At 35.7% G+C, this 23844-nt stretch overlaps 2 protein-coding genes across 4 annotated transcripts; one reads left to right on the forward strand and one right to left on the reverse strand.

Annotated features, from left to right (window-relative positions):
- Positions 1–1678: 1678 nt before the first annotated feature.
- LOC145218652 (putative ATP-dependent RNA helicase DDX23) lies at positions 1679–10843 on the reverse strand. The gene is made up of 18 exons (XM_080086057.1): positions 10579–10843; positions 10324–10411; positions 10067–10132; positions 9840–9978; positions 9459–9583; positions 9196–9317; positions 8331–8474; positions 7868–7978; positions 6161–6278; positions 5662–5807; positions 5129–5306; positions 4441–4582; positions 4196–4293; positions 3749–3900; positions 3568–3676; positions 2826–3000; positions 1960–2196; positions 1679–1899 (listed from the first exon to the last, which is right to left on the reverse strand). The coding sequence occupies exons 1-17, from the start codon at positions 10749–10751 to the stop codon at positions 1973–1975; spliced, it is 2310 nt and encodes a 769-aa protein (XP_079942183.1). The 5' UTR covers positions 10752–10843; the 3' UTR covers positions 1679–1899; positions 1960–1972.
- A 1693-nt stretch (positions 10844–12536) lies between these two features.
- On the forward strand, positions 12537–23607 carry LOC145218688 (regulator of G-protein signaling 7-like). Of its 3 annotated transcripts, none has more exons than XM_080086095.1 (15): positions 12537–12761; positions 13788–13868; positions 14598–14805; positions 15876–15997; positions 17270–17321; positions 17378–17439; positions 17540–17616; positions 18055–18236; positions 18605–18677; positions 19044–19163; positions 19774–19977; positions 20654–20872; positions 21302–21325; positions 22159–22230; positions 22669–23607. In XM_080086095.1, exons 1-15 carry the CDS (start codon positions 12600–12602, stop codon positions 22694–22696), a joined length of 1686 nt encoding a protein of 561 aa, XP_079942221.1. In that variant the 5' UTR covers positions 12537–12599; the 3' UTR covers positions 22697–23607. The 3 variants fall into 3 exon arrangements, with proteins under 3 accessions (XP_079942221.1, XP_079942222.1, XP_079942224.1); XM_080086096.1 differs by having other exon boundaries at positions 22171–22230; XM_080086098.1 differs by lacking the exon at positions 21302–21325.
- The last annotated feature ends 237 nt before the right edge of the window (positions 23608–23844 follow it).

Consider the following 23844-nt stretch of genomic DNA (forward strand, 5'->3'; position numbering starts at 1 on the left):
TTAATACCAGGCGTCCATTACAGTAAACTGCGACATCACGTAAACCATATCCTATCTTTGTCTGACTGCAACAGAAAACGACATAGTCAACTCATAACAATGTCGGAAATTACAATCATATAAAAATATCAACTAAAACTAAAGGCATTCCGATGATGTCAGAAACTACTTGAGTTGCGACAAAACTTAAAAAACGCAGACTCATTGCGCTTCTCTTTCGTGAGTTTGCGGTGTTACCATAAAAAGAACAGGAGGTTCAGCGTTACTTTTCGCTGGGATACCTTTTCTAGTTGCCGCTGTGGTGGTTTTCACTTCTCCGCTGGCAGTCCGGTACAGCAGCTTGTCAGTGCCGTTTTCTTGCATCCGGAAGCTTTTAACAGTAAATTTAATAAAAACCCTTTACGCTAGCATAAGCAGCTACAGTGCTCGTCCCATTCTGCACGTAAGCAATGGCTTGACTGTTTGAACAACCCGGCGTTCACACGATCAGTACACCACGGGCTCGGACTAGACATCCACGTTCAAGCCCAGTACAAAGCAGAATTGTTATTTGCACAATTGATTTCAAGTTCCCAATACACGTAATGCAAACAAACAAGGCTAACTGACTGCTTACGCCCCGACTAAAACGACTTACGAACGTTTACGTATCAAAGGAAGTAATATATATCGCTGCAACTTGGCTATGCACTTACTGGTATAGAGTTACCATAGTGGGTGCACGAAAACGCAAAAATTATACAAATTATTAGGAAAGAAACTGTTTTTCGGTTGGTAATGGCAAATGTATCCGAATGCTTAAAATACGTAAGTTTATATTTTTTTAAATTGCAAAACTGATTTTGTATTCAGAATTAAGGACCAAATCAGTTTCGGTTTCAAGTTAAAAAAAATTGACCTTTGTTCAACCACCTTTTATGTAATAATCTTTATCAAACACATTGCAAGTGATCAAAGTTGTAGGTTTACATTGACTACGTGCATTTGGGTAATGAGTAGGCTACAGGCGTGTCAGGAATGTTGGCTCAACCGCAGCGAACCAAAGGTAAATTCTGATGTTATTCATTATCAGACAAAGAATTTAACACGTTTACTACTAACTCTTTAAATAAATATCGCAGTTATTAGATTTTTGCTAAACTTATTTTTTGTCGGTTAACTACGTGATGTAGAACGAACAAAATCAGTACATTTTTAGTTCATTCATTCAACTGCTCTTTGAACAGACCGACAAGGTCCAACCTTTGGGCGTCCATTTAAAATTCGCTTATAAATTTGCACCTACACGACAAAACATGTTTTTTGGGGTTTGCTAATTTGCATATTTCTTTCAAGTATATTTGATCTCTATTGAAAAACTTTTTGTAACCTAAGGAATCTCCCGCAGACAATAGAATGTAAAAAAGAAAGATTCTTGCTTCTTATCAGTAGTATAACACGTATAATACTGATCTCTATTGGTTAGTAAGTTGGTCTTGACAAAATCTATAGATATAAGACTTTCTGCATTTGGATTACACAACATACGTGTAGGAGGAAGTTTAGTTCTTTTTCCTTGATAGCAAATCCACGTGTTATTTTTGATTATAGAATATTTGGTTCAATTGATATTTGAGGGATTCGCACTGTTTTTTTCACAACCCAATTACGTAATACTGTTTTTAAATATCATCAAAAGTACAGTTTGGCTTCCAAAGAGCCTGTTGAATTTATTCGCGCCAATTTCACAACAGTCAAGCTGAGGAACATTACCGTCGAGAGGCAAAGAAAAAAACACAATAACAAATGTTTCACGGTTTTGCACAAGACGCGGGGTCGATTTCTTCACAAGGAATATCGCTGGGGAAAGGTTACCCCGCAAATCCTCTTCATTTTTGTACGAAAACCTATAGCCCGGGCCTAAAAAGAATATACAGCTTAAAACATTGGTTTTACACTGGTTTGTTTAAATGTTATTACCGCTAGGTGGCGATCACGCAAATATAGTCTCCTCTCGTCTTTTCTTGGTGAGAATGGTTCCTGGTTTGTGTTGTGCGTCCGGATGTCGATCAAGCTCCGGAGGACATGAGGACACAGGACTTTCCATGAGAGCTTGCTTGAGATCGTAAAAGACGGAAGAGTCGGATTGGGTGAGGAAAGTTACGGAGGTTCCAGTTTTCCCTGCTCTTCCAGTTCGGCCAACACGATGTGTGTAATCTGAAAAACGCCATTACTTAAAAGCTCATGCGAATTTAAAGCAACGTACATCACTGATGTTTTGGGCAAATATGAGGACTATACAGAGACGGTTTAGTTAGACTGGAGTCATTTTCTGGTAAAAACTCCACTTGGTTCAAGTTATACACACAATGTTTTTTTAAGTAGCAAGGGACGCTTTTGAGCAAGTTATTCTTTCACATACTTCGTCAAATCAACCCTTGTTGGCCTCTTAGAGCTGTAAACGAATATATCATCAAAGTGATGAAATTAATTTTAAACTTTTTCTGTCATGATTAATCAACTCAACCGCCCAGAGTTGACTCGTTGGGCAAATGATTCGACTTTACTTGTGCCACGGAAACAACGACTCGCTTCCAGCATGGTCTTTTGGCCAGTTATGGGAAACATCTGTCTTGCGTTCAATACAGGGTTGCTGGGGAGGACTCCGAAATAAGTCTTTTTTAATCTTCTTTTTTGGTCAATTTGGATAAAAACAGCAATAAATTGTGCGAGGACAACATAAAGACTTTGTTTATGCTTTAAAGTCGGAACATTTTAACTAAATTGTGTTTAACCGACAACCCTGACTTTAGCGACAAATTAAGTTGCTGAAACCAGCGTCTCACCTTCAATGGTCTTTGCCATATCAAAGTTGATGACCATGCTAACATCTTGAATGTCAATACCACGACCGGCAACGTCTGTCGCGACGAGAATATCTTTGCTACCGCTTTTTAGTCCGCTCAAAGCGAGTTCTCTCAGTTCCTGGCCTTTACCACCATGCAACGTTGTGGCATTGTGCTGTGATATAAAACAAATGTTAATGAAACGACCAAAACAGCCTAGTTGGAGGAACTTCTGTTTTATGATGGTTGAAGTGAAATTTTAAAATCTGAGAAAAAAAGAAATCATTTTTGTCATTAACACATGACGTAACAAAAAACATGCCCCTAACGGCCCTAACAATATATTTTGTTGACCAAACCTACAAAACATTACAATTGGCGTTGAAAAAGTACGATAGCAGGAAAATCCTCATAATACGAAAGGTGATGATTCTTTATCATAACTCTGACTTGAGGTACTTTCTGAGCATTTGTTTTAATCAGTGGTTCTCGACCCTTTCATGGATAGCAACTTTAAAAGAATGTCCAAAAGTTTTGCCCAGAACCAGGGCTGATCAGTTAGGTCAGTTGAGCAATTATTGATTTGATTTAAATTACGTATGACTGTAAGCTACTCGCGTATCACCTGAACAGCTCCAGAGTACCGCTAGTGGTACGCGTACCACAGGTTGATAACTGATGGTTTAAATTATCGAGCATAAAAAATGGCGACGTTCAGCACAATTACAGGACATTTATTTACCCCCATTTTTTCCAACGACTTTGCGAGAACGTCGCAACCCTTCTTTTGATTGACAAATACAATGATTGGTGGCGTGATACCAGATTCCAGAATTCCAAGCAACTTCTTCCTGTATATCAGTTTCAAGTTAAAAAAAATGCATAGATTTGATTATGCAGAAGAGAAGCAAAGAACAACTTGCCTCTTTTCATTCTCTTTGACGAGATATACAATCTGCTTCACCCTTTCAATAGGTTTACCGACTGAACCAATATAAACCACAGCCGGGCGGCGTAGATACGAACGAGCCAAGCGCTCCACTGCTGCAGGCATAGTGGCAGTGAACATGACAGTCTGTTGCAAAGAGAAATTGTAATTTATACATTTTAAACTCAGTTGAAAAAATGCACAAATTAGAATACCTAATTAATTTAAAAAGCCCAATTTTAGGGAATACATTTAACGGTTGCGTGTTATGTTAGCAAAACAGCCTGTAATTCTAAGTAATTTATTTTGTGCAGTTGTAAATTGAGAAACTTTTTACAAAGTTTATCATTTTCTTGTCAACTCGGCTGGCATTTAGGATGATTTTGTTACTTTTTTAGCAAAAAGTATGTTACATTTTCTTAAGCTTTCTAATGCCTCCTACCTGACGATATTTGTGTTTTGACAAAAAGTTTGATTTCAAAATGTTCTTGTCTTCCATTGAGTCTGCATCAGGTTTTTGATTGGTCACTGGCATGTGTTCTAAAATAAAAATTCACATAATTATTTTTTGTAACACATACACCACCTGTAGGCTGCTGAACATATACAAAAAAAGAAAAGCAATAAGATTCTTGGTCAATTTAACAAAGAAATCAAGTACTGTGGTTTTGTCAATTCAAAGCTTACCAAGAATTTTTTGCACATCTGGTTCAAAACCCATGTCAATCATACGATCAGCTTCATCCAGTACAACATATGTACACTGACTTAACACAATGTATCTGTTTTCAAGGACATCAAGCAATCGACCAGGAGTAGCAATCACAATCTAGAGGGTTAAAAACCGATGTAAGCATTTTGATAAGCAGACTAACTAAATGTATTGTAAAAAAGATACACATTGAAGCTGTTCTTAACAGTAACTTAGGTAGTCGTACAACCAGAAAAATGTGTTCTTAAAACTGATACAACTTTTGTTTGCTGCTGTTTACTTGAATACAATGTTCTCATCCACAGTTGGCTTTTCATTTATCAATCAATAATCCATTGCAAAAAACCTAATTCATAGCAAGCCATTGGGCCAATAAGTATATGTCATATAAGCTGCAGACAGTGCACACTGTTTCGACCAATAAGGTCTCATCAGTGCAACTGGTGACAAAGATCGGCTAGTGTAGCCATCCAACGACACTCCAGTTTGTTGGGAGCAACAGGGTATAAACCTGTGCCTCACCTATTCTGTGTGATGCCACAACTGAGCAAAAAAACACCGAGGAAACTGGATGCAGCATATCATATATTGGCCCGATGCTTTTACATTATATATCATATTGTTATAATGTGGCAAACAAAAAAGGCTTCTGGTTGCCCTTACCTCGCATCCCATTCGAAGTTTAAAGCCTTGATCCTCTCTTGACAAACCACCAATCACAGCTACTGTTCGAATTCCAAGCTCTTTACCAAACTTTATTGTCTCTTCCTCAATTTGCTGTGCCAGTTCACGAGTAGGAGCAAGAATAATGGCATAAGGGCCTTTGTCAGCATCTTCAAGTCTTGGTGCAAAAAAGTAAAAGTAACTTTATTTTCAGCGCTACTACCAAAGTCAAGACTGTTTAAAATGCTGTTTGTTGGAGCATTGTGCAGTAATTTGAGATATTAAGGTCTTAAAAGCAGTGCGTCAAAGTAAGTAATAAGGGCAAAAAGAAAATAGCATTTGGACTCAATAATAAATTTACCAAAGAATAGTTAACATGTAGTATAAAACTTGGGAAGTAGTAAATGTGCTTGATGTAATAAGGTATGATTTTCGGACAGTTAAGTATGTAACTACAATATTGAAACAAAGGTTGGTTCCAAAATTTAAGTGATTAAAGTTAGAAATAGGAAAATAAGTCCAGTGTAACCTACCTTTCAATTTTGGGAAGTGACATAATCCATGTTAATAAAGGAATAAGAAAAGCGGCAGTTTTTCCAGAGCCAGTTTCAGCAACACCAATGATATCACGATTAAAAAAACCTATGGGAATAGCTTGTCGCTGGATAGGAGTGGGTTCCTGAAAAATAATATATTTTAGTTTTTAAAACACCCGCTTAAATTACTCGTTTCCTGACAATGATTGAGGATGATCATTTTATAATAGTTTTTTAATGTTGTTTTGAATAAATCTTCTAGTAATTCGAGAAAACGCATTTAATGTTTCAAAATGATTCAATATCAAGGCTTCTGTACAATGTTGTTCTGCACGAAGTTAACAACACTGTCAAAAGGTGTCAGGTTATGGTGAACATATAGCTTGATTAACCAATCCATTTCATTCTCACCTAAATGGCCCTCGGCCAGGCCAATGTTTAACACAGGTCTTCCAGACAGTACGCAAGCATGATCTGTGTTCTTAACAGTACATACCTTGTATCCCACTCTGTCAATGACATCAAGCAATTCTTTTGGAAGATCTGAGCACTCTCTCCAGTTTCTAAATGGCTCGGGAATATTTCCTCCTTTTGTGCTAATGTTATAATCCTCTCTGGGTGCAAAACAACCGCATTAGTATCAGTTGAGATAAACATAAATTCATAACTGGGATCAGCCCTGAAGCATCTATGCCAGGGGTGGGCAAACTACGGCCCGCGAGCCGCATGCGGCCCCGGCGAAGAAGTTCATGCGGCCCGCCAAATGTTGGGAAATTTTAAAGTTCAGGCATAGTTTTGAAAAATATCGGGGATGTTTACGTGCATTAGCCTGCTGTTTCTGCCACTTTATCATGCAAATATTCACTTGAAACAATTTCTTCATTCGATAAAAGTAAAAGCTATTCACATTTTCAAATACAGCCCACTTTGTACTGTTGACGCCAAAACTTTGGTCACTTTGGATCAAGTTTAGGTCGTTGCAGTACATTGCAAACGGACATTAAACACGGCTTTAGAATCATTAACACATACCACACAACACTTAAGATGGATACTAAAAGCAGCTCGCTTTGTTTAATGTTGGCGCAAGGAATTTATTGACAAAAAAAAAACGTGGTGCAGCCTATGTTGCAACAAATGCTTGTTTATTTTTGAACAATTACAATTGTAGCGTTTCAACCAATGTTTGTGCAAACAAAGTGACAACAAACGTATTTGCACATAGCTGAAAATATACTATGTTAATATTTTGAGCTAAATCAGGGGTGCACAACCTGCGGCCGTACGGCCACATGCGGCCGCGGAGACAAGTTTGTGCAGCCGTGACCATGTATGTTAAAATACATGTACTGGCTGCTGTGACGTAACAAAAACTATTTTGCCAAATATTTTGATTTTCAAACTGCTAAAAACAGATTTCGTGAGACTAAAAAAAGATTACCATCCTAAGAACCACATGCGCCAGGTTTTTTATCTGCATATTGTATGCAAACAATGCAAAAAAACAGGCACGGCAATCGTCACAATACCGATTATGACGTCATAAACAGTTAGATCCGTTCAGCTAAACTTATGCACCAAGTTAGACAATGTTAATATGAGCATTTGAAGCGGCTTTGAATTGTATATACATGATATAAACCTAATTCTTTACACCAGTTATTTAAAAAAACAAAACCAAGCAAGCAATTGGGGACCGTTGGTGAAATACTATGCGGCCCCATAAGATTAAGAACTTTTGAATGCGGCCCTTGCGCTGAAAAGTTTGCACACCCCTGGTCTATGCAGACCAGCGATTATGGCACACTCATATAACAATGTCGGGAGTCTTTCTGGGACGCATGCTCTACCAACTGAGCTACGCAGTCTCAGTAAAAAATCTCATTGGTGTATATGTTTAAAACAGATTGCATAGTAAACTTTTGCAGCAACCAAATGCTATTCTCTTTATTTATTGCCTGATATTAAGTTATATATATATTTTATGTTGAGCCTTGGAATGGTAAATTAATAAGCCCTGATTTTTTTTTCATGTCAGAACTTGCAGATTTTTATAGCCTTTTAATTTGATAACTTGTGTTTGTTTATTTTATTCAACAAGCAATACAAGAAACTTTACTTACTGACCACCAGTCGAGCTCAGCACATCATGCGGAAGTATTTAGATATACATGTCCATAAAAATGCCTTTCATTATTATTACCTGAAAATTCTCCAATCTCTTTCCTGCATTTCACTGACATCTTTTTTGCTCCAGTGACGATCATCCCATAGTCTCTTTTTCTCTTTCTTCTGAACATTTTTCTGTCTTTTCCTGGGACAAAAGATACATCGGTTAACAATTTTCAATATACTTTCCTGTTAATTTCTAAGAACATACATTTAATATGGAAAATGATCTTATCTTTGTAAATGCCACTAAATTATAAAAAAAACATGTAAATGCAGTTAATCACATAATCAACTAGAAGGGTGGCTTAGCACATATTGCCCTTGCATATACACTATTCAGAAAAGGGGACCCATAATTAGCCAAGCTTGTTTGTTTGAATAACTGGACAATGTGATTGCCCACATAATTTTCATAGAAACAGCAAGTAAATAGTGAACGGTTAAAATCGCATTGGCCTGTAGAGAAAACACAACTGTTAATGTTCATAATTTACTTTTCTTGTTCTTTTTCTTTGTTACTTCTTCTTGTTTCAACCAGCTCATTATAGAACTCTGATTGATGTTTCTTTTGCGATTTGATATCGATACCAGCGATAAAGCCACGACCATACAAGTGTACTTGATGCTTTTCTTTGTAACTGAAAGTAAATTTGATTCAGAAAAGTTTGAAAATTCAAATAACATTGCTTTTACTTGTTTGTTAATCAAGAAGTACAGTCTATCTGGCATATATGATGACTCATGACTTTATCTGTGATTTCACAATAATATACCTGGTGCTTGCCAAAGCAACTAGGGATGTTACAATACAATATATGTCTGATCCAATAGTTAGTTTATGTAAAAACTAATACATGTATTTAAAAATTTCTCTTTTAAATTGATTCCAAATAGCAGGAAGACAGAGGTAGAGCTATTAACACCATACCTCACGAGAGATTCACTTCCACAAGGGGACATAAAGAGCTGAATTTTTTATTTAACGGCTAAAGAGGAGCTGGGTCCGGAAATAAGTTTTTTAATTTTTTACATTAGTGACTAAATTTTTGGGTTAGTTTTATTGAACTGTAAATGCTAATACTTTACCCCGACCCTAATAGCCCTAACGTGAACATTTTTGGAGATATAGCGTTTTAAATGTAAAAAATGGCTCTTTGCGCCACCTGTCGAAAATTAGCTAAATGTGAGTCTCCCATGAGGTATGGTGTTAGTAGATTTTCTGAAGAAAGATGGGCAGGTACATGCCATCTTTATAGATGGTGATACTAAATATCAAAAACTGAACTATAGTATTTATTCAGCTCTATCTAGCCCAGCGAAACAGAGCAACCTACAGAAAAAAAGCTATCCTACACTTACATTGGATTAAAATCAACTGATGTATCATCTCCTGCATCCCAGTCAAACACAAATTTACGATCATTCAAACGCCTAACTCTCTTTTTCTTCTTTACTATTCCCAAATATCTGTCCTTGATTGCCTAAAAACACAATAGCATTGTTTCATATCACACCTTAAATTTTAAGCTGTGAAAAAGAAAAACGAGTTAAGCTGTGAAAAAGAAAATCAAACCATCATTGACATTGAAAAGAAAACAAAAAATTTGTAAATTTTCTTTTACATTTAATTCTTTCTCAGAGTCTTTATCAGGTCTTCTTCCGTTCTCAGTAGCAGCATCTCTATCTCCCGTTGCTCGTTGTTTCCGCCGAACTTCTCTTTCCCGTCTATCTCGCTCACGTGGGTCCTCTGCATGGTAAGTGAAATGTGTTTTCATTTTATTTGGATAAGCATTTTCCACACTAAAAAGGAACTAGCTGCTTTAAGTTGTTGTACCAAAGTGCATTAAAAAAAATTGCAAGATGGTACAAAATACCAGATTGTGATTTGTTTCAGGAAAGATATAATAACTGATATCCTACATTTTTTTACAATGTTGGTTTACAAACATTTACAATCTGAAAAAAAGTTTTTAAATTGTGTTAGTGAAATGCAAGTATCTCACCAAGTTGTTTTTTCCCTTCATCAAAGATTTCTCTCTGCTTTTTTCTAAGCTCATCTATTTCTTGTTTCTGTTTGGCCACCTGTTCCTGTCGTCTTGCTAATGCAGCAGCAGCCCTCTCCTCTTTGGTCAAGAACTTGGGCTAAGATAAATGTAAAAAGTTGAAGTTACACAAATGGTGAAGTGCTTCAAATTATTCGCGAAACATGACATTAACAAATGTGGCTTACCTTTGCAGCCTCTGCTTCTTCTGCTTTTTTCTTGAAAAGCATTTCTTCCAAACTCAAAGGTTGAGTCTGCATTAACAAAAAATAAAATTTATCCTGATGAAGGTGACATGCATACAACATCAAAATTCTGATACAAAAATATTACCAGAAGAGCTCTATAAAATTGAAAAAAACCTATTTAAAAATTGTGACACACAAAAAATTAAAATCCCTTTTTGGTTTAGGAGCAAGAGTTTAGGAATTCAGACTGATTTCACCTTTTTCTTTGGCACTTCTTCCTCTTCTTCGGGCTCTTGTTTGACAACAGTCTCAGCGGTTGATTTATGAGCCGGTGAACGTTTAACTCTGGATTTAAAAACATACAAGTGCTGTTACAAAATAGAATTGTATGACAAATACATTGGTGTGTAAAATAAATGTTGGTTTAATTTATTGTTAACACAGAGTTTTTATTATCTTCATACAAATGTAACGTTAGCAAAATGTGAAAATATGTGTGGGTCATTTGTTACCGTTTTCGCTCTCTCGATCTTGAACGACGCTTATCTTTCGACTTTTTTTCTTTAGATCTTGATCTTTTTCGTTCACGAGATCTGGATCTTCGTTTTTCCCGTTTTCGTTCTCTTGAGCGCGATCGTTTTCGATCACGATCTCGTTCCCTCGACCTTGAACGTGATCTTCCCATGACTTTGAAAAGTTGATCTGCAAAGTGCAAACCTTACTGGAAAAGATCAAAACAAAACGTTTTGCTTGCGCACTGCAAAATTAGCAGGTGTTGCCCAAACATAGAAATCAAAAATAAGTTTAAGTCACTGATCTCTATGGGGATTTCTGTCATACGCGCAAGTCTTTACGTGTGTATTTTAAGATATCATGTAAATTAGTTAAACAGCCAAACAGGATGTTTTGATGTGTAACAACTAAATGTTTGTATCTAAACTTACTGTTGAAATCTTTTTAGGGAACTGCAATAACCGGGCAAAAGCACACTCTGGAGAGAATGTTTAAGAATGGCAGCAATTCGACAATCTTTCATTTCTACTAGCTATTGATTTTATACCACGAGCTAAGTAGAAAACGAATGACTGCCGATTGAATATTTTGAGATTAGGTTTGGATTAGTCAGCACAAATTTATGGGACATCCGATTAAAGGAAAATACAAGGTTCTTCAGCCGCAATCACTAATGCAGCGAAGGTAAGGCGATGCAAATTTCCTAAATCGATTGTCCTGTCGGACTTAAAATGTATTGCTTTTCCTTCCATGAAATGTTGTAGAGTTTCGACGCAGTGTGGGTAGGCCTACACTTCGTAGAGGTGTAGACAAACACCTATCGCAAAAGGTTTAAATTTTGCAGAAGTTTAACGCTGTTTAATTAGTTCTTTAGATCAGACAACACGAAATGTAAAAAGTAAGGTATCTTACATTTTAAATCGAATCTGTTAATCTTATGATTTTGGAATTTCATGCATATGCAACAGAATTTTATAACCTGTTTGTTAATGTCTTCAATGCTATTCGGTATTGTTAGTTAGTTCAAGAAACCTTCATAGGTAGACAAGCAGTGAATGTAAAAAAAACAGGTGATGTAGGAGTTTAAGTTCAATTCAAACGTAGTGACAAATTGCCAGTTTGTATTATTTTTAAGCTAATTGAAACTTGATTTTTATTTGAAGTTTAAACACACTGAAGAATATGATACGACAAAAATGGGCATTTTAAAGCATAAATTAATGGATGTAAAATATTGGTGTACAATCAATTATATGCCTCAGTGGCAATCAAGGTTGGGTTATAGAGGCAGTGAAAGGAAGGACAAGGCTTTAATTGAAAGTGAATAAATAATTTAATACAAGCTATTTTTCAATCATGCAATTAATTCAGGGTCTACTGATCAGTTATGTAACTCAATGTGCTGCCAAGTTTGCTTGTTGAAAATACGAATAGAACGTATAAAAATATTAACAAATTTGTCTATAGTGTAGATTAGAGCAAGAAAGTTAAGTAAATGTTGCATAATTTACAGACCTGAACGTAAGGTCTCGCAAAAGACAAACTTTAATTAGGGTGAAATAAATAAGGCTTGAAATGCGTAATGATATAAAGCGCATAACAGTCAGATGTTTTTTTGCGAGCACAAGGTTTTAAAATATTTAACATAGCGTTTCATGCGTTTTATTGTACGAATTCAGGCATTGTCGAGGGCGACCGCCAAATAAACTTGTATAATGTCAGGTAACCAGGCTAAAGTATGATTACCTGTGATTTCAAAGTAATGAAAATGACCCTTTAAGTTGCAGTGATGATGGATACTATGCGTTTAGACATGTGCAGAAAAAAACTAATATATTCATAACTTATATCTAAAAATTGACTGGCATTCAAAGGAAACACTAACTTTAGTTAATTTTGTTGATGTGCTGTTTCCAAATTTTAAAGTCATTTACTTCATTTATCTTGTACAGATGAATACTTGGTGACAATAGATAGTTGATAAAATTTGTCGAAAATTTGGCACCACCACATTAACATAATGACTACAAATAATCCAAGAAGGGGCTCTCAATGGGCTCGATCAACCTGGAAAAGAGCTCTTGAGGGGGCCTTGATTTCGCCTTTGTTCGATGATGGCACCATGATTATAAGTAGTGACCACAACGATGGAGTGTTGCTCAACGTACAAGCTCTTGACCAGGTAAACAGTGCAATCAATAATAATAAAAAAACGGTTACAGATTACTGAGTTGATGGTCGACCACCTTTTTGCGCATATGCGGTTTCGTGTCTACAGCTACCCCTTTGTCGCATATGGTTGGTCCAATTGTCACAATCGCTTAATGGCATGGTAAAGCTGTAGCAGGTTAAGCATGAACTTATATTGTGCCCTTCACTATTATTAAGGCCTTGTTATATAGTGTACATATGTCGCTATCTGAATCTTGTTAAGCGAAATGATCTCAACTCAACTCAAACCATAAGAAACCGACAGGTCGGTCTAAACCGGTGGTTCCCAACCTTTTTTTGTCGCGACCCAAATACTTCCCAAAATTTAGTTTTGTGGATTCTCGCGACCCATAAACATACATTCATACTATTTTGGGTTGATTTTTGTTTGTAAATCAGGAAAGCTTTTCGAAAATTACTGCGCCAATTTGAAAAATCAAATAATATTCGTTTATTTTTAACCGACTTAGAGCTGGTTCAAAGCATTATCAGCCAGACAACGCTTAACAGTGATCTCACACAAATATTATGACGTCACAATCAGAATTAACCACTACCATGCCAAATTGTCATGAAATTATTATTGGGCAACAATTTATAGCCTTGGGAAATAATAAAATAACGCTACGAAACGAAGTCAAGGAGTAGATGCTTTTATTCCCACAAAAACAGGCGACCCAACAGAATTGTCAGGCGACCCAACTTTGGGTCGCGACCCATAGGTTGGGAAACACTGGTCTAAACTAATGTTCAAACTATCACAAAGGAAAACTTTTTGAATCCATTTAAACGGAGTTGCAATAAATGTACTGCGACTCGTTATAACCAAATGTATTCACTTTTTTCGCTGTAGCGAGTGATTTCCGATCTTGAGAACCCCCAACCATAATTGCAAAAATTCTTATAATAGGTTTTCATTACTGTAACCTGGTTAGGATAAATTAACGAGTTTATTGCAATCGATATTTTCACCGACATTCTTGCTAATTTTATGCAGGAAGAAGACAACACAACAGGAAAAAACAAACAAGCTGATCAAGGTTTGCAGTTTCCGCCGCGGCAAAGCGTCCTTACTAGGGTAATTAAATTGTCTTGCCTGTATCTAGAATTAACAACCATTTAATCTACTGCAATCCAATTAAAACCGGTTGCACAAGGTGTACAGTTAAATGGTAATTTGTGTAAAATGTTGTTTCTCCTTCTGATTACCATAATGATGAATGACGGTAGGTTTCTAGCTGTAGGGCGTTGTGCCCTGGTGCCCTGGTGCGCCATTGAACCTGTATCGGTTTTATACTAGCACACCCGCCTTATAATGCCTGCACAACTAATATAATATAATGTTTTATTTTTACAGTACGTCGTTTAAATATTTTATGTAGGATCGTGTGCTTTGAGAAACTATTCCTTTACAACATATGGGCTACTAGTTTTAAACAAAGAGAGCCGATAAAGTCGTACTAAATTTACAAAAATACTTACAAAAGTATATTTTTGACAAGAGAATTCAAAGGGTTCTGAATGAAAGTGTTTTCCTATTTGGTAAAAAATGTTAGTTTCTTACCAAAAAGGCACATATAAAAAAACTTGCTAGTTTCTCGTAAGTATAATGGTTTGATAATGGAAAACCTACAATTTAATTTGCAACACTTTTGCTACACTGAGAAATAATATTTTGCTTTAAAACTGACATTTTACCACTATTGTGATTACGAGAAATTCTATAGCTTTGCTACTAACTAACTGCTAAGTTATATAGAAATTTTAACTCAACTCAAATCAGTTTTAGTTCTTTTCTATTCTACAGCTTACGGCCTTAATAGTTGAAATGCAGCACGCAAGTACGGGACTTCCAACCGTTATTCAGAGTTTTAAGGGAATTTGTGACACATCCAGTTGCCAGGCAACCTGTGGAATGAACGCACCTTGTGCAAAAACCGGTGTTCCCGACGCTTTTATGGCTTCTACACTTATCCAATGGCTCACGACCACCCTTGACATAACGTCATATGGAGGTACGTAACAAGGCATGCTTCCCGTAAAAGTTTTTGGTTGTTTATATTTGCTTGGGTGTTTGCGGAGTTGCAAGTCGGGCCTGGTTCAGTCCAAATGAAACAGGTTTGTTTAGGCCGCAGCGGTTCTCAAACCGTTGTCCGCGGCCCGGAAAGCAATTTCGCGGGGACCGCTAAGAGCTTGAAGAATTTTCAAGTTATTTGCTGTGAGATTGTGCTATGAAAAAAAATAATTCAAAGTAGAACTTAAGATTAACGTTCTTTACTGAACAATGCTGTTTATCTAATCACACGAAATTAACATAAATAGAATTGTTCGCGCACAATCCTGATTTTTTAAAAACTCTATTCTGTGGAATGTAAGAAAATTGGCTATTGTTTCCACTAAATTTGTCGTTGTGTTTTATTTGTTTTGCGAAAACAAATGTTATTCGCTTTTATAAGCATCATTGGCTATTGTTTGTTAACTAGAATTTTAAGTTGGCGAAAATATACATAAAGCTGTATAGACCGCGAGTCCTCGAGATAGTGGAAAAAGAAGCGTTATGAACAAACTTTGGTTTGAGAACCACTGGATTAGGGCCCGACTCACTTGACCACATGTATGGTAATTTCACGTTGGTAATCACATTTTTAGCCTAATCGTTTAAAAAACTGTTAAAAAACAATTTCAGACTTCCAACTATGTTTCGACTTGTTAGTGCATAAGTGCGTGTATCTGTTACTATAGTTGAAACAAATGTACGAAATCAATCGTTGTACGCATCAAGGTAACTTGAACAGTACCTATCGCCAAGAGTAAAGCTCTTTTGTTAAATAAATTTATATACGTTTACGCACTATCTAAATGTATTAATAGTCACAAAAACGAATTATAAGCAGCTTGTTCTGTGCAAAGATCAATAAATCAGTAAATTTTATTCATTTTGGTTACACTAGAAACCCACAAGAGAGATCCATCTCATTGAAAAGAAACCCACAAGAGAGATCCAGGCTCATTGAAAAGACCATTACATTGGTTGAATATATCGATTTTTTTGTGGTGATTAATCACAAGTATTTGTTTTTACTAGAGGCCTGTCACCTGGCAACCATGATGTGCAGAATGGGGTTTATTTTTCCATGCACGACAGAGTGGAATGCGAGCGAACTAAGTGTTGGGGTTCAAGATGATAATGTCTTTTACCGATACCAGGTAATAATGCTTTTATTTAGCACAAAAAACGACAATACGGCCCCATAACTTTAAAACAGTTTGAAAAACTGAATCCAGTTAAAGGCATGGTTTTCACATTGGCAAATGTTGGCAGTATGCGCATTCACCGGTAGAGCTACTAACCTTAGAACTCACGGTAGCCAGGTTTGCTTATTTCCGGTAGGTGGCGCATGCAAATATTTTAAATGCAGTTTGTGTAAAAAATCCCCGTGAAAAAAAAAAAAAAATGCTGACGGTTAGGGTTGTTAGGGTTTGTCTAAGGCAGTGGTTCTTAACCTTTTTGGTGTGGTTTCCCACTTAAGTAAATCACCAAGTTCGAATTTCCCCCTCTGTTATTTTTATAATGATGTTTTGTGCCCAACATTAACAAAAAAATATTCTTTAATCGAAATAATTTTGTGAAGCGATTTGGTCAGGACCTTAAAGGGATACTGCAATCTTATTTAGTTTGAATAGTGATTTCGTGAGAAAGTAAAATCAGGTGGAATTTTGAAAAATCTCATGTGCTTGCATTAGTCATTTATTGCATCACAATCAACAGATCAAATGCATTTATTCGCGAACAATAACAAAGTCATTGATACTTTTAGTAATGTCTGTGACGTAACAAACGATTTTTTGGATTTTATGCGCCTTGTAAAACTAGGTGAAGTTAATCTTACATGTTGTTGCGGAAAATATTGTATTATAAATTAACTTTCAACGGTTAATTTCAACCCACGGGCCCGAGTTGGGTGACTTCTGACTCACATAATTTCCCTCTAAAAACATTCAATTTTTCCCACCGGTTAAGAACTGGTCTAAGGTTTCATAATAATACTTACCAATAAAGTTAACCTAAAAACCCAGTTCTTTATATATTTTTTTTCCTAATCAGTCTAACTGTTAATTTAAATAACTGCACTCTTTACGCTATCTATCGGCATTTAGCAAACCTTTTCTGCTGTTAGTTTTAACGTTACTAGCTCCACCGCATTCACTTTGTGTTTGGTTGTGGATTCTAATGCCACTTACGTTTCTTTGAGCACGAAGCTTATTCGGCTACTTGATTAGCAATATCACTCACTTTTATGGCTCCAAACGTTAATTTGTTAAACAAATTTTCTCTTTGATTCACACTTGCCACATTAAAGTTATTGAATTGACTCAAGTCGTATTCTGCAAAAGCTTGATTTAGGTCAATAACTTCAACTCGGACAGATGATCCGCATAGGTCTATTACAAAATAACTATTACTTTCATTTTGCACAGACACCCTACCATTGGCCTTCAGAAAATTTGGCTGCCACAGAAAATGACCACGGTAAGGCAAATTGAAATGCTTTAAACAAATTGCCAATTAGCATTTTGTATTTGTAGCCTGTTATCTCCTTTCGAGAGAAATGAATCCAGATTTTGCTCCGTTGGATGAATACGAAACTGTAAGTTCGTGATCCATATGTGTACTTCACATGTTGAAATACATGTTTTAAAGTTTGTCTTCAAATCAAAATGACTTAACTCAAGCTTTTTTGTGTAAAGAAATGCTTAGCTCACCTGGAAAAGATGCTGAGTCATCAGTGGGGATTCAGCAATAGAGCAACAGCCGTCAAAGAAAAGTAGGTCACGTTTGACCAACGCTTTTTTATTAATTTAAATACAAATGTGGCTTTCAACTAACTACAAATTCAGCAAACCTGCGATTTTACCGTTTCCCGTTAAATTTTTAGTTATGGAACATTTAAGTTTGAAATCAGTTAAGCTAAGAGCAATTTCATTTCTCTAAAAGGATTTTTACATTTACAACCTTTTTGATAAAGTTTGGTTAAGTTTTTTTGGTCTTTTGCTTTATTACATTTCACTGTATTGCGCCAAAATCATCCCTTAAATAGGAAAAATAGAGGCAGGATTCGAACCTACAACTGTTTGAGGATAAAACTACTATGTGAAAATTTCAAAGAAATTTTGTCATAGAAAACTAACACGTAGTATTTCCTCTTTTCCATACTGCTGAAATCCAAAAGAGCCATGCAAACATCTGTTTGTATTTTTGCTAGTTTATTGCAACAATGCTGCATCACTGACCAATACATCAAAAGGTGGCAAGAATATGCATTTTGGAAGATTAACAGACCGCAATGTCACAAACGCTCAGCTGGAGGCCTTAACACCGAAAGCTGGAATTCCTGTCTACGGGGACTTAACAGAAATTTACCGTCAGAAAATCCAAAGCCCACAGGTGTTGTTTGGGACTGGAAATTGTAAACTGACACGAGAACATTATGATCGGCTTTTTTAATCGATAATATAATTGCAACAAACGCTATTGAATTGTTTAAGCCAAAAATTATGATCAAATTATCTAGGTAAAGTCTACAAAATTAATTTTTTTTGGGCAACAATTCACTTCACTCTTTCGAAATACAATCACGTCGAGTTGGATTAATAATTACGCAACATTAGATTATGTAGAGTCAAGAAGGGACATCGCATACATTTTTTATGGCCAATTTCATCCAGTTTAGTTAGAACCGGCCGTATCTTGGGATGAGAACGTTTCCTCAAACCTTTAATGTTATTTTACAACACTTTCGTACTATTTTTAAGTTGTCAGTAAAAAAGAGAAGAAAAAAACTCTGGGCGCATCCCCTTCTAGAATACTCAAATCAAGCTGTACAAGGTAAGGCGGGAAGCCTGTTTTAAGACGAGTAACTTTTGTTGACAAATAACCAAAAAAAACAGCATTTTTCAATTTAATATTTTATCGTCATAATGGGTTCTTAAAATATTTAACAATAATAATAAGCAAAAATAACTTTTTTCCTCAAAATAGGAATTAATTTTCTATTAGTGAGTATTTATTCGCACTGACATTCGTCTGCACACCTATGCTAATCGTTTAAGGGAAATATAATGTTAAAACCACAACTGCATTAATAATAATTGGCCTAGTACATTAGCCTAATATTAATTAACGAGAAAAGAAATATTTTGATGGTGGCATGCTGACAATGTTGGTACATTAAAATTTTATTTTTTTACACAGAATATACACAGTGTGTACAGAGTGGTATATTTTTGACCCTTTTACGATTGATGATCCGATGTACTACAATCCATGGAAGTCTGATACCGTGCAGGGTGCATGGCCTATTGTACCGACAGAGTAAGTTGCCTACATGCTTTTGATCCATGGTAACCTGACAAAGCCGTAAAACATGTGCTTAGGGTTTGCCAAACATAAGCTACCTCAGCGAGACAAAATAAACGTCCTGGAAAATGTAATGTATTTTTATGCTTAAATATTCTGCGACTGGTGCGTGAAGTGTGGTAATGTGGTCGATATTAGCCTTGTGTTATATAAAGAGGAAAAGTACAACCCATAAAAAGCCTGCTTTAATCAGATGTTGATCGGCATTTAAGAACTAAAATAGCTCTACTGTAGAACGAAATAAAATATTTGTAATGGATGTGTGGATGATATACTAAAAACTCAATTTTTAAAACACATTTTTAACTATACTAAACACCTCGCATCACAAAAGTTTTACTGAGCAAAAACGAGTAAATATTTAATATTGTAAGTTAATTAAGCGATACAAAAAAAAATTAAACAAAAAATTATATTTGTTAACAAGTGGTCTTTGTTTAAATAAACTAAAACCCTGTACTACGACATCAGTACTATTTTGTCAAGCGACTTGGCCGGTTTTAATTTCTGGGGTTATTTTATTGTACACTTTGTGTTGTCAAACATTTAAGCATTGTTTTTGCAGAGAGTCGGGTCCTTATATCACACAATGCAAGAGTTGGGCCCGCAACTTCGATATTCTACTTAAGGATGAACTTGGTTTAAATTACTTCACTGAACATTTGAAAAAGGAGTTCAGTGAAGAAAATCTTTCTTTTTATTTGGATTGCGTTTATTTAAGAAGCGCACCACAAAGTGAAGTCGAGGAACTCATCAAGAATATTTTCAGGTAAACAAAACAAAATGGATTGATCAGATAAAATATTTTCCTAGTACGATTTCCGCAAATTGGCCGAATGTTCTGGCGCGCCTGATCCATACATAGACCTAAAAAAACCTTGTATAAGCTATTGCTGCCAGGCATAATATCAAGTTTATAGAGTTCTTCTTGCAAGTATTTTTATTCCGACGTTTCGACGTCCTATACAGGTCGTCTTCGTCAGGGTGAAATTTAAAAAAACCTTGATTGGGATTATTCTCCAGAAGCGTCCAGGATTCGAATCCCGTAAAAAGAAGTTGGCGGACTATGTATCGAGTTTACCGTTCATTAAATTATGGTTTGGTCTATTTGGATTGGTCTAATACGAATTGTTTTTTAACCACTTTAAAATAGTTTGTTTGAATCTTTTTGAAATGACACAAACTTTCATTGTTTGGGTTTTTCTTAGGTCCTTACTTTATTGCTTAAGAGTTATGACTATCTCTTCTGTAATGCCATATTGTAAATTGCCTAATATGTTTTCCTGAAAGAAACAAATTATGAATAAGCTGTGCTGTCAGACAAGACATTGACACGTCGGCATATTATAATAAAGACCGCTGGAAGAGCTAAACCTTTGTTGATACAAATAATGCATCCAAGGGCTTTAACAATGAACGTATTTAAACTTCTTCCATTGATGCAGTGAATTTATTTCTCCCAATGCGGCAACGCCCATCAACATCGACACACAGACCATGAACCAAGTCAAACAAGAAATGAAGAAGAATAAAACGCGATACACGTTTGACATGGCACTCGAACACATTTACAAACTGATGAAGAAAGATTCCTACAAACGATTTGTCAATTCCAACATCTACAAAGATGCCTTGGCAAACTCAAAACATCCTTGCAAACCACCGTAAGTACAGTAAAGCAAAGTAAAATATATTTTTATTATATTTCTAGTCATCTTTCTATAGGTCATAAAGCAAAGGTTCTCAACATTTTTTTCGTTTATTTCTTACAGGCAGTTTTGAAAACAAAAATATTTAAATTGATCTTGTCTAGACTGAAAATTATTTTAACTTGATAAAATTTACCACAAAACATCTCAAACTCTGACCTCTGGCTTAAACAACTTGTAGGATGAATACCACGTTTACAAACATTTTGACGAATGCTGCACTTTACTTACAAATATTAAAATTAAAAAACAACAGAAAAGCATTAAAAGATAACATGTAATCAATGTAACTTATAAGTTTTAATTTTTACTTCACTGATATTTGCGTTTGCCAGCATAATGCGTACCTAAATGTTGGCTCTAATTTGTCATTCATTTTAATAGAAAGGAGAAAATACGACTTCCAAAGTAAGTACTAATAGTTTCTGTAGAAATTCGTTTTCTGTCCGAATCCAAGAAACGTAGTAATGCTTAGCACAAATGTGTAGGCGTGTTGATCTTTTGTTAACTTACTGTTTGCAGTTTTGGGTTAAAATAATCATAAATTTTGAAAAAAAAAATGTAACTCGCTACCATTAGGAAAACGTCTAGCGTAATGTACTTTATAACTACCTTTCGGAAAGGCTGTTGCAGTGGTGCTTTTAATTTTTTGGGGGAGTTAAAACTAAATTTGGATTTTATTTTTTCTGTAATGCTTTTAAAAAAAATGTTAAAAAAACATTACATCTGAGTGGCCAATGTTTTGTACTCATCTATACTTCCTGACTAATTAAACACTATTTGCACTGTGTTAAAAGGAATGCTAACAAAGTGCACTTGTTTTTGTTCATGGCACCATTTTAAGAAAATTCATAACAATAACACAATTTTGTGCTCACCTATAGCTTATTACCAAACACTATTTGCACTGTGTTAAATGGAATTATAAGAAAACGCTATGTTCATGACATCATTAAAAAAAATTGATCACAAATGCACATAGATCATAACTCCCTGGTAGCACGTGGCATCACATAGTAGAAAATCAAGAGAACTTGTCTGTTTTCACCCCGTTTGTTTCTGCAATACTTATTAGTTTACCCATTTCTGTTTCGCACTCCAGTATAAAAGCTGACGAATTTTAACCAAAGCATGGATGTAGCCTTAATTGTCTCCAAATAGTTTTATGTTGTGTGTTGGATGTTGTATATAACACTTGTCCTGTAGAGTCAAGTAGTGGGATGTTATATTTTGTAATTCAGATTGATTTTAAGGATTTGGAGACTTTCACAGTTTTTACCAAAAAACAAACCAGGAGATGCGGACGTCGAAAGGTAAACAAAAATTCAAGTTTCTTATGCATAGCCGGTTATAATTATATTTCACCGATTTCGGTTGTATTTATAAAACAATTTAGCCTAACAACTTACAGAAACCCTATATATGTAAGCTATATTCATGTTTATGATTTGCTTTACGAAATTTATGAGTTCTAACACATAAATAGCTTAACAAACCCCATGCACTTTAAACACTGTTTTCCAAACTTTTTCTCAAGGGTTCATGCATGACATAAATAAAAACGCAGAGAGCACCATTGATATGAATGTGAAAAATAAGCAATGAAATTTAAGTGTCGTATTGTATTATTACGTTAGTGTGCAACTGGCTACCTACCAAAAAAGACACACTGTTTGAGAGCCACTGGATTAAATTATGAGATGTTGCAACTTTTTGGAAAATAACAAGTTTTCTGGCTTTGCACTTTACAGAGGAGAAATGCCCACCCTTGGCAATTGAAGTGGATGCTTTTGGAGATTTTTGTATTTTAGTGATGTCTTCGACTAACCTACCAATGTTCCTACTGCGTTCATTTATTTCGTGTTTCATCTGACAGTTTGGAGTTGTATTTAGTCTTACTAGACGCAAAAATAGAGCAAAGTAAACAAAAGTTAAAACATTGCGGACCTTGCGAATGAAAAATAAAAAATATTGCCATATATACAAACCAAACTAATGTGCATTAATAAGGCTTACATATTTAGAGACTGAGTTGTATTAGGAGCCGAACCCGAAAGTACAAGCCCAAAACCCGGCTCGAACACCATTTGTTTGAAAACAAAAGGTTGGCAATTGCAAAACATGTCGGACCCAATTTGTTGATAGTTGTAAACGGGCCTAAAATTGGAGTACGAACCCGGCCTCAACCCGAAAGTGCAAGCCCGAAACACGCCCGAACCCCAATCGTTTTTAAGAAGCCAGTTTAGACCCGAAAGTTTAATTTGTAGGCGTATACTTCGGAAAGACAAAGCAACAAACACAATAGATAATGGCCATGGACGAGGGTTGTTGGGGATTGGTTTATGCCTATTAACTAGCAGCTTAGCTCGTAAACTTATTAAAATAACCTAAGGCCCAACCCGGCTCGACTTACAACTCTGTTACACTTAAGTCAGGCCCGAAGCAAATCTTCACATTTTAGCCCGAAACCGACTAACATGCTTCTTAATACAAGATTGATGATGTACCACAGGTTTTTACATAAGTAATAGGTCATTAACACACTACTGAATTATGTACAAGTGTTTCTGTACTTGAATAAACGTAAATCAATAAATTAACACTGTTTCAGCGTTTGTACATATTACACGTTTCCTGTTGCAATATGTTTCAATGCAAAGCGCTTGTAAAAATAAACGAATTCTTTGTTACATGTGTAGTAACATTTTTTGAGTTTACTTTATTTAACAATATGTTTTTAATACAGTTAACATGTTTGCAGCTACAAACACATTGCGTATTAGAATCCCTTTTTCGCAAAAACGAAGCATTAATGTTTTCCGACAGGATACCATGCGTTTCCTGGTTAGACCACGTGACCTGTTAGTCGGTAATTTATTTGAGAGACCCGCCCTTATTCAGAACGCAGAAAATATAACGCAGTGTAC

This window comes from Phallusia mammillata, chromosome 3 (genome assembly GCF_965637545.1).
Source record: "Phallusia mammillata chromosome 3, kaPhaMamm4.hap1.1, whole genome shotgun sequence".
NCBI lineage: Eukaryota > Metazoa > Chordata > Ascidiacea > Phlebobranchia > Ascidiidae > Phallusia > Phallusia mammillata.